Source organism: Alosa pseudoharengus, unplaced genomic scaffold (genome assembly GCF_046254945.1).
Source record: "Alosa pseudoharengus isolate Yale_2024_CS ecotype anadromous, Long Island Sound unplaced genomic scaffold, YU_APseudo_1.1 YU_APseudo_1.1_scf_19, whole genome shotgun sequence".
NCBI lineage: Eukaryota > Metazoa > Chordata > Actinopteri > Clupeiformes > Clupeidae > Alosa > Alosa pseudoharengus.
The window spans coordinates 13588368-13599926 of record NW_027468657.1 but is presented as its reverse complement, the minus strand read 5'-3'; the positions used below and the strand labels follow the sequence as shown (position 1 = coordinate 13599926).

The 11559-nt window shown below is 48.0% G+C and overlaps 1 protein-coding gene across 3 annotated transcripts in view; it reads right to left on the bottom strand.

Annotated features, from left to right (window-relative positions):
- Positions 1 to 11559, bottom strand: part of pdlim7 (PDZ and LIM domain 7) — a 34898-nt gene that overhangs the window by 5020 nt on the left and 18319 nt on the right. For 2 of the 3 annotated variants that reach the window (XM_076291760.1, XM_076291762.1), the window contains exons 6-8: positions 2778 to 2839; positions 1566 to 1830; positions 584 to 764 (exon numbers count right to left, since the gene is read on the bottom strand). In XM_076291760.1, coding sequence (XP_076147875.1) covers positions 584 to 764; positions 1566 to 1830; positions 2778 to 2839 — 508 coding nt within the window. The remainder of the gene's footprint in view (positions 1 to 583; positions 765 to 1565; positions 1831 to 2777; positions 2840 to 11559) is intronic. The other variant, XM_076291761.1, reaches the window with a different exon arrangement.

The window sequence follows — 11559 nt, the reverse complement described above, 5'->3', positions numbered from 1 at the left end:
ACATAAACCCGCACTCACACTCACACTCACACTCACACTCACACTCACACTCACACTCACACTCACTCTCTGAACCCACAGCCCTAGCAGCTCCCATTAGCCTGGTGAGCATGAGCGCAGTCTGTCAGCGGAGTGGGCGAGACAGGTGCAGCAGGGCAGCCTGGCGCAGTTAGTCATGTGACATGGCGGCCCATCCGTCCGCTCTCTGTCATACGAGGGCACTGACCAGCCACTGATCCACACAACCCCCGCCACACCCTTCCTGCACACACCATCAATCTAGCCCTCGCAAACAACGCTTTTAGCTCTCTTCTTTTGAACTGAATGCCTTCTTTCTTAGCATGTTATACACACATACTGTATATAAATACATACAAATAGTGTGTGGCTATTAATGAATGCTATTACTCTAAGTAACTAATGCTGTAATTCAAATGTAATGAAGAAAACTCTTATATAATAACAGACTAATCTTTTAATACACAAACTTCTTATAATGGAATATGATCTGAAATGGTATTTGGTAGATATAATAACAGCTACTGATTTGTAAATATGTGTGAAACCCTCCACCCAAACTCACCCCTGTGATCTTCTTTTTACATCTGGCACAATTGGGAGCGTAGCGGTTGTCGTAGCACTTGGTGCAGTACACCGAGCCTCTCTCCTCGAAGAAGCCTCCCTCGTCCAGAAGCACTTTACACTGACAGCAGGTGAACTCCTCCGGGTGCCAAGAACGACCCAGCGCTACCACATAGCGACCTCTAAAACACCCAAGCGCGCACACACACACACACACACACACACACACACACACACACACACACACACACACACACACACACACACACACACACACACACACACACACACACACAATTGACACAGGCATGCACATACACAAAGACCCACACACACAAACAAATGTCTCATACACCTTCACCCTGTACATTAGCACAGTGGAAAGATGCAGTGTTGGGATCCACAACAGGACAAAGCACTAAGAAAAGGCTCGGGAACACAAGGGGCACTTAATGGAGATGTCCGGTCAGACCCCTCCGACACGCCGGTTTAGCACAAAGTGCTATAGAGCCAGAGCTCAGAGCCCTGTTTGAAGTGAGCTTGTACTTAACGCTATGTGATACCTCCTTGTCAATCTTTTTTTCTAATAAATCTCCATTCCCTTTTTTTGCACTTATAGCCTGCACGGCCTCCAGAGAAGCTGCCGTTTAACACCTCTGGACAGTCCGACTGAGTGAAGGACCTTAGGACCTGGAGGACCTTAACATGAGGCCTGGGACTGTATGGGGGTGCAGTAAGGAACGGCCACAGCCAAAGGCCTGGGAGTCTCTATGGGGGTGCAGAGGCCTGGGAGTCTCTATGGGGGTGCAGAGGTCTCGGAGTCTCTATGGGGGTGCAGAGGTCTGGGAGGCTCTATGGGGGTGCAGTAGAGGCCTGGGAGTCTCTATGGGGGTGCAGTAAGGGGCGGCCACAGCCAGAGGCCTGGGAGTCTCTATGAGGGTGCAGTAAGGGGCGGCCACAGACAGGGGGCAGCAGACACCCACCTGATGACCTTGTTGCAGGCACCGCAGAGCGGGGTGCGGCCGTTGCCTCCAGCGCCCCCGGTGGCGTTGGGCCCCTGCTGGGCGGCCTGCAGGATGGAGCTGCGGTTCTGCATGGGCGTGGGCTCCGCCGGCTGCGTGTGCTGCGTCAGCACCGTGCTCGTCTTGTCCGGGGCGTAGCGGTCGGCGAAGTCGGGGTCCGTCACCCACGGGGGGCGCGCAGAGGGGGCCCGCGGCCCAGCAGGCGCCTTGGGAGCAGGAGTCGCTGCTGAAGCAGAAGGAGAGGACAGTAAGGATGGTCAGCACATGATGGAGCCCCCCCTCCCATCCCACTGGCCTCTATAAAAACCCATCTATAGCCCATAACTAGCTCCGCATGCAAATGGACTCTATAAAAACCCATCTATAGCCCATAACTAGCTCCGCATGCAAATGGACTCTATAAAAACCCATCTATAGCCCATAACTAGCTCCGCATGCAAATGGACTCTATAAAAACCCATCTATAGCCCATAACTAGCTCCACATCCCACTGCACTCTTGCAGTTCATTTTACAAGTGTCATCATTACATTTGCATTGATGAGCAGCTGGACTGTATTGGGCCCCTTGTTCTGTCTGTTACTTAGTTATCTCAATGACCAGTAGCATGGACCTAATGGAACGAGTCACTGAGTCGTGTAATCGCAGCACTACAGCCGGCATCTAGTCCCTCAGCACACAGCTAGGAGGAGAAGATGGAGGTGGTGCTGTCTGGTATGGGGACACACCAGGACTTGGCAACTGTCGCGGTCAGACATGAGTGACTGGACCCAGAGCGCAGCTAGCCGTCGTAGCGAATTCTGGGAACAGACCTGGGCCGGACGCGCCACAGAACTGGCCCACTGGAAAGAGTCCACAGCTGCCTGGGTTAGGACCGGTGGGAGACAAACAGCTGCTGTATTTGATGGTGGGCCCATTATGTTCAGCTGTGCTTTGACACAAACACCGTGAAGTGAAAAACACCTTTTTTTTTTGTTCTGTTTTCTTTTTTTTTTTTTTTTTCCTCGACGTGTCTCGGCACAGCTGAGGCTGTTTTCGGTCCAAGTGTCTGCGTGGCGCTTGTAATTGCAGTCTATCTCACACGATGATATTGATGTTCACAACAGAAAAAGTGAAGTTAGCCACAGGTCAAGGCACTGGACCGGTAAACGCCTGCCACGCCAGTCCGGCTTACCTGGAACTGCCTCCGGTCTCTCTGCTGGTTTGGCTTTAGAGGGAGATGACGCTGGCCCATGACTGTGAAGAAAAACAAACTAGCCTTAGGAGAGCATCCTCAAAAGACGAACACGTGGGATGAGAGGATGGTCACAGTAATAATAATATATTGTATTGGCAATAGTGGATTAGAGCTACTGTCATGAGAAATCCCTCTGGAAAGTTCCCAGTGGAAAATTCAAATGGTTCCACGTTTTGCCAGATGGTTCAGTCCGTAAGCACCCATGTCCAATGTTCACACTTGTTGCCTAAGCATCTTGGCAATACTGTTTCAGCTTAAGCGCAGCACGCACAATTACCCCATTACCTGTGATGGCGCTTTTACGGGAGCTCTCTGCTTAGCGGACAATTAGGACCATTAGGGAGACTGAGAGTGTGTGCCCTGCTCATAGACACCCATCCATGGGCACGGCGGTCCTTCGGAGTCTGTGTGGGTCACTTGGCAGAGGGCTGAACAGTATTCAGCTCACTACAATAAGCCTTTGTTTACCCCAGGGGGGCCCTGGTGCGTGTGCACACTCAATGCCACTTTGACCAACATTTCTCACAGGTATTTTCACAATACCCAACATATTTTGAGGGTTTTTTTTGTTTTGTTTTGTTTTGTCTTTGCTGGCTTTTTTTGTTTGTTTCTTTTACTTTCTCTTAAAGCAAAAGCTGTAAGTGGAGCAAACAGCCCGTGCCGATGGGGACTCTAAGTAAATAAGGCTCTTAAAAGTGTGTTATTTTTTTCAGCCTAATTGTGTTTGCATGGGCTCTCGGCTCTCAGCTGCTGTGGGAAGGCATCTGTGTACACAAAAGAGAGGGAAAGAGGGAGAAAGACAAAGAGAAAGACGGAGAGAGAGAGAGATAGCGAGAAAGAGAGAAAGAGGGAGAGAGAGAAAGAGAGAGAGAGCAAGTGAGAGGGAGATAGAAGCACCTGGTGAGAGAGTGTACTTTGCCTCCAGGAAATAGTGAATTTTAATACAGCTGTGTGGTGTGCCAGACTGGTCTCACAGGGGCAGTTGTTCCAGGCGCTCTTGAGTTGTGATTGCATATGGCAGACAGTCCAATCATCCCACGGAAACACTCAACTCCACACGAGCAGAGCTCAAAAAATGCCTTAGCTTCTCGGGGGAAGAAAAAAAAAAGAAAAAAAAAAAAACTTTCAGTGACAACTGCACTGAATCTATCAGCATATCTTATCACTAACTCCCTCTCAATTACACTGAGCAGTGCTTTTAAAAACACTCATTCGCAGGGAAAATGGTGCCACATCTAGGTCTAATCATGTCTAAATACAGCTACCACTCTGATGTGTGCCACCCTCACCTCTTGATGGACTCAAGACTTTTAATAACTGTGAATAACCCATAACGATGCACTCTGAGCGTCTAAGTGAGCTCATTAGAGAGAAGGTGCATCCAGATCATTACCTAGTCTCTCTCAATCACTTTTCCCACTGCCATAGTTTAAATCCCCCTCACTGCCGCAACTACACACAATAATGGACTAGCACATTCTTCACAATGTGTCTAATTATGCAGCTACATTAAGACAATATTTAGAAGACTTCAGAATGCTTAATAGACGTATTAAACTTATTAGAGTGTGTATTTGTGAAAGTAATGTTGTGCGGTGTTGTGTAATGTTCTGGTGTTCCCATATTAAGGTTTTACTGTGAAGTCAGTGTAGATTATAAGCACTATTTTATAGAGATGGAGTTGATCCTGAGGTAAAGTTGACACTGGTTAGCTAGAAAGCTATTTGCTAGAAAGTTCTAGAAGTGATGAGACAGCAGAATAGTGACAGATAACATCATAAAGAGAAACAGAAGACAGATGACAGGGTGAGGTCTTTTTTTCTTTATGTTTTATGTATTGACTATGGAGAGAAAAGAGACAGTCACAGAACAGTTCTCTTGTCTTGCTTAATGGAGAGAGAGAGGAACAGAGAGGAAGAAAAAGAAAAAAAAAGACAAATCCAAAGCAAAATAGATTCAGAGCTCAGAGATGGAAAAATTAAGATGTGGAGCATACAATAGGTGGAATACAGAGCAAAGGAAAAAAATAGAGAGAAAACATCAATGTATACATACATCTCCTCCAACATATATTCACTGTCCCTTTTTTCATGCCAATCTAAATGTTTTGGCAATCTAGCCTAGTAGGTGTCCTGCCATTCAATAAGATGACTACATTTGAAAGAGAAAGGGAAATAGAAAGAGAGAGAGAAAAAAAATTTGAAAGAGAGAGAGAGAGGGAGAGGTCACAGAGGGCTGGAACAGTACATCTGGAGAGGAATAAAAAGGTTGCAGTCTCCACTGCTGAGGAACTCTCCCGGATTTAACGACAGCGTTCACGGAACTTACTAGAACCATGAAACAGAGGCCACACATGCACGCACGCATACATACCCTCACACGCACGCACACATACACACACACACACACACACTCCTGTGGAAAGAGGCACTCTTGGCAGAGAGGCTGGCAGGCTCAGTATGCGTGGATCCACTTTTGTCGTGTTATGGTATCGGCTGAACGTCTTACTAATATTCACATTTAGTTTCTTTTTTGCTATTTTTAGTCAAGCTTTTTCTAAGTTTTTTATGTTTACTTAAGTACAGGCTTAACCCCCCATTCCTGAGCCCTTTCCTCAGCTCAAGCATGTGGTATCATAATAGTCATCACCGTGGATGACTTTTGTTGTTTTTCAGTTGTATAAATTAATCATCTATGACCATTGTCATCATCATCATCATCATCATTATCATCATCATCATCATCGTTGTCATAGTCATCGTCATCGTCATCGTCGCTTGCGTTGTTTGTTTCGGAAACAGGCCCCCGCTGTTGTCCATGATGACAGGGGAACAGACGGTCGCTCAGGATTTGATATTGAGGGATCGTGCGGAGCGGTCATGATGCCAGTCCCTCAGCCGGGCATAGCGGGGACTCTGGATCTCACTAAGGAACTTTTCCCTAGCCGGACCGAGGAGCAGAGTAGATGAAGGAGAGGAGATGAGGAGAGAGGAGAGGAGGAGAGGAGAGGAGAGAGAAAAACAGAAGAAGAGAGGAGGGAAGAGAAGAGGAAAGAAGAGAAGAGAAGTAAGAAGATAGAAGAGAAGGAGAGAAGAGAAGAATAGATAGATAAAAAGAATACCAAGAGGAAGAGTACATAAAGAGATAGAGGGATGAAAAACAGAGAGACAGCATGGAGGAAAAATAAAAGGTGAAGGAAAGAGAAAAGAAGTCAGAAGGCACATTTGAGAAACAGGAGAAGTACATGCAAAGCAGCGCTCCTAACTACTCAATGGCCATGCAATCAAAAAGTAAACACACACACACGGACACACACACACACACACACACACACACACACACACACACACACACAGACACACACACACACAGACACACACGCAGACACACACACACACACACACACACACACACACACACAGACACTTCACTACTGCCAGACCAACAGGTAGCATGTGCATCTCTAAATGTGATATGCTGATCCACCTCTCGCTCGCATGGAGGGGAAGCATTAAAAAGTGACTAATTATGAGCGCGGTGGAATGGAGCTCCAAAATGAACATGAACAAAAAGGTCAAACCCAAGCAAGCGTGCGGCTGCATGTCACTTGGGAGAGGAGCGAAGCGTTTCACACAGGTTTACCTGGCCCTTTTCATGGTTTCATCGTCTGGGTCCTGCACTGAGAACCAGGAGAGAGACACACATCAAAGAATGTCCTCCGCCTGTGAAGCAACATCTGCAGTGCACAGGCATGCCTACACTAAGCCCACGGGGAACATGCACATCCCCTTTAGAGTGGCCAGACACACTAATACTCCTGGGAAAAGTCACAATCCACATGCATTTGTTTCGGATCTTTGAGCGCATGCTAGAAGATGATTACCATGATCCGACCCTACATTAGATGCATTGTGTTCTATTTCAGAACTGTGTTTCAGCACAAAAACGTTTTTTGTGAAGCCGCGCCATCTCATCTGCCTTAATGTTCTCACACATGCCTGATGTACAACAACAAAAAACAACACACACGCGCAAAGCTTCACAGCGCATTTTTGTCTGATTACTTTCTGAACCACTGAATAAAAGGCATCCCAAGCTGACGGCACACATACACGGCATAGCATTCGCATTCCTCAGGTCAAACCCGAACAAGTCCCTTTTGAAAAACAATTATGGAACAGACGTCAGCTGGGCAACGGCACTAAACGGCCCAAAGCGGGCACCGATAGCCTCCTGCGTCTCATGAACGGACTTGCAAGCTCTCATTAAGTCATTAGCACCTGATGCTAACACGGCCTCACACGGCCTCTGCCTAGCGCCCACATCCTGTGGCAGGATGGACAGCTAAGCCCCCAAGACCTTTCTCCCCGCGCGGACGTCCTCAGGGACCATCCTCCATTCTCGTCCCCTTGTCTGTTATGCTTTAGGAGCACACAAGTCACACACAAACACACAAATTCCCCCCGCTTCACACACACACACACAAACACCACCCCCCAACCCAACCCAAGTGCTCCCAGTCAGGCGCCCACAGAGGGATTGTGCTCGGCCCTTTGCCGGCCCTGGCTTACTGAAGTCAGTGCCCGTGAGCTGGGCGAGGATGCGGAAGGAGCGTGACTGGGTGGTGCCAGTGCGTGGCTGCCAGTCCTGGGTGTCCTCCATCAACCTCTTCTTACTGCGGTCGTTGGGGATGAAGCAGGGGTCCATCCGAAGACCATACCTACGGGAGCGGCAGGGGAGCGGATGATCATATCCTTTGGAGACTGACCAAGACAGCACTAGCTTCTTGCTGGACAGTAAGATTATTAAAAACTCTATCCAAATAGTAACACTCAATTCTTTCTAGGGCACTTCAAGTTGCACCAGGCACTCACTATCGACCACTTTTGTTGACTTTTAAATTCCTTGAGGACATAACTCGCACTTTAATTAAATGTGATGTAACTCACACTTTAATTACTGAACTGCTGGATTCATGCCATTACGGTCTGTTTACTCCACAGGACTGAGCAAATCAGCAGACTACTGGGGCCACACGGGAAGTCCCTGGCTGCCGCATTACTTTCCCACTGTCTAGTTTCTCAATGCGTTCAAACTCCTAACACCACAGTGCAACAGACTTACTTGCCGACTTGACCAAAGTCTCCATAGTAAGCCACTCCTCTGACGAAGCGCAGACAGGCGCACACAGAACAAACGGGATGGAGGGAGATGAAGGGGGAGGAGAAAAAAAGACAAATAAGAATAGAGAGAAAGAGAGAGAGAAGCAGCTTAAACAACAGAGAGCAAACACACATCCATCACCATCACCACTTCAGGCCAACTGACCTCTGTAGTAAATCTGTCAGGCACACTGTTTGTGAAACCTAATCAAATAACACCTGGCAATCAATACCTAATAATGCTGCCCAAATAAAGTCAAAACAAAGTCATCCGTCATAAGGCGACGACAGAATGAATACTGATTTAAAATCTAGCTGCGAGGAGGTCATTTCATATGAAGTTTGAGCTAGTGAAGTATGGTAGTGAGGAGAGGTATGGCATGGTGAATGTAGACATAAGATGAAGGCTAGCAGCAGAGCAGCAGAATGTAGGACAGACCAGGGCCTGCTACGTAACACTAGCTTCTGATCTGGGGCTAAAAGGACAGACCAGGGCCTGCTACGTAACACTAGCTTCTGATCTGGGGCTAAAAGGACAGACCAGGGCCTGCTACGTAACACTAGCTTCTGATCTGGGGCTAAAAGGACAGACCAGGGCCTGCTACGTAACACTAGCTTCTGATCTGGGACTAAATGGGGGTTGGGGTGGAGTGGGACTCTCAACTCTACACAAAGAAACAGTAAAGAAAGTAAAAAGAAGTTTACTGACTTTTCTTCACCCTCGACCGGCTGGGTAGAAAGAAGAGAAGAGCAGAACAGAGAAGGAGAGGAAAAGATTAGTAGAGACACAGAGGTAAACCGGCTGAAAAGAACATGGTACCACTAGGCAGGCAGAACAGAAAAAAAAACATATTCTTTTAGAACAGGCAGAACACAAAACACATCTTTTTAGTTAGGAATTGGAATAAAGGATTTAATAAACAACACGCATGCTGTGAGTGCCTATGAAACAAGTTGAAGCTTGTCACCATGGTTAGTGTTCCTGTGCATTGGGAGTGCATGAGCCCAGCCCAACTGTGGCCCAGATCTGGCCTTGATCTGACCTCAGTGTTTCCCATACATTGACTTATTTGTGGCGGCCCACCACAATATCAACATTGACCACCACACAATGATTTTCCAGGTTGTACTAAAAAATTGTGCTTAAATCTGGTTAGAATCATAACCACGCTGTGCTAATTTGTTAAAAACTGTTGTATTCAAGTTAATTCTGCAAACCAACCACCACAAATGGAATTCAATTCTGTGGGAAACAGTGGACCTGATGGGATGGGTCAGGTCCTGGGAGACATGGGACTAATCCATTGAGTTCTCTGGCATCTTAATGGTGTAATGGTGGTGACAACACAAAATCTCCTGTTGTCCACCTGGTGTGAAAGGTCGTGGTATGTTAGCCTATCTTGGCCCCGCGAATGTCACAACCGAGGGACAGCAGAACTGTCAACATAACTCATCTGTCAGAATGCAGCATTTATTAATATGCCCCAAGACATTACAGCATCTTCCAACGGCTTCACACCAACCCACCCACACACACTGCCCCGAAGCGTTCGGGAACACACACCAACCCCCCACACACCGCCCCGAAGCACTCGGGAACATTTGGTGCACGTTATGCAGACACGGGCACATTTCACTGCAAGGGCAGGCTGAACGTCAATAAACCCCAACAGCGCACACACACACACACACACACACACACACACACACACACACACACACACACACACACACACACACACACACACACACACACACACACACACACACACACACACACACACACACACACACACACACACACACACACACACACACACACACACACACACACACACACACATACACATTCATATGCCAGCAAACACAAACCATACACACACACACAAATATTCATATGCAAGCACACACAAACACAAACCATATACACGCACACAAACATACATGTGCCAACACACACACACACACACACACACCAAAAGCAGTGATGCAACACCCCGTCCAATCCCCTGAGATCATGGTGAAGTCAACACTTCCTCCTTGGTGCGCAATCAGATCACATTACGTCCAGTGCGGCTTGGCAACACAACACCAGTTTGTTGGGCAAACAGGCCCTGCATTACAAACAAGACTCCACCATCCCCACTAACATCACTCTGACTGCACACGCAGCTCACCATATCCACATCTGAGGCATGTTTAAAGACTTTGAAACAAAGCCCTCTGACAAGGTTTTGTAATTTGTAAATTGGACGGCGAATGGCTCCAAGCTGTAAAAACATATACGAGTGAGGATCCACATGGCGGCCTCTCCAAGTAAGGCTCGTTAAGTAATCCGGCACCCCAGCAGTAAAAGCACTTTGAGAACTCAGCAGATTTTATGGGAGTGGTTTGGGGAGGATGGGCAGGGGGGGGAGGGGAGAGCAAGGGGAGCGTGGGGGGGGGGGGGGGTGAGCTATAAACAGCCCCCGACAACATCAAGACCTGGCCAAAAGTCAGCCCTTCAACCCCCTCCTCCAGTGAACCTTCACAGGCCTTAGACCTGCACAACCCTCTGGTTCCATTTGCAAAGACTCATGGAAAAACTGAAAGACTTCTTCCCGTAGTTTTTCGATCATCCTTGTCTCCGTTTTCTAGACTTGAAAAAATACATATGCACGGCTCGTAAATAATCTGGCATTGCTAAACGTCGGAGGCGAGAGAGGGCTGGTGTGTTTGCGTGGCAGGATCAAAATTCCCCTCCAGCTCTGCGTGCGTGACCGTGTTATCATCTCTTCCGACAAAAACGCAGACAGCCACTCGGCTCGGCACCGCTCGGCGGGGCATTTTTTGGCCGGCCGGCCGAGCGGATTGGCATTCAGTCCGGCGAGTCCAGAAGGTAACCAAGAGCAGCTGCCCCACAACACACTCTGTTTATCAGAAGCCTGGGGCCCTGCCTGCACTAAATGAGCTCCGAATTCGAGAGATGAAAGTCGCACAGGCAAGCAGGAGGACGGGTGGGTGAGCGGGTGGGCGGGCGCGCTTTTGGACACACACGCACACACACACACACACACACACACACACACACACACACACACACACACACACACACACACACCTCTCTCTTCTGCTCACCACTCAGGAATGTTGATGCTAACATAACACTGAGAAACATTTCGTTCTTCTTTTTTTTCCTAAAAAACCCCCATCTCCGTCTTTTCAGGTCACTCTGATCCCGTAGAGTGTCCAGCTGTCTCTCCGCACCACGACTACTGCGGATTCAGCAGACGCGGAAATCCTTGTCTCAATCCCACTTCACATTCGGCCAGAGGAGAGATGGGGGCTTGGAGTCAGCTTTGGAGTCCATCTCTCTCAAAAAGCCGTGCAACCTTAGCTCCACATACTGTGTCAATCACTCACTCGATGTTCTCCACAGCAGAAAACACACACACGCACACACACACACACACAGTCAACATAACTGTTCCAGATTCAGATACAGATCCAATACGAGCCTCCGGTGAAACAGAAAAAGAGTAAAGGGGTAATGGAGAGACAGACAGAATAGAATCCAA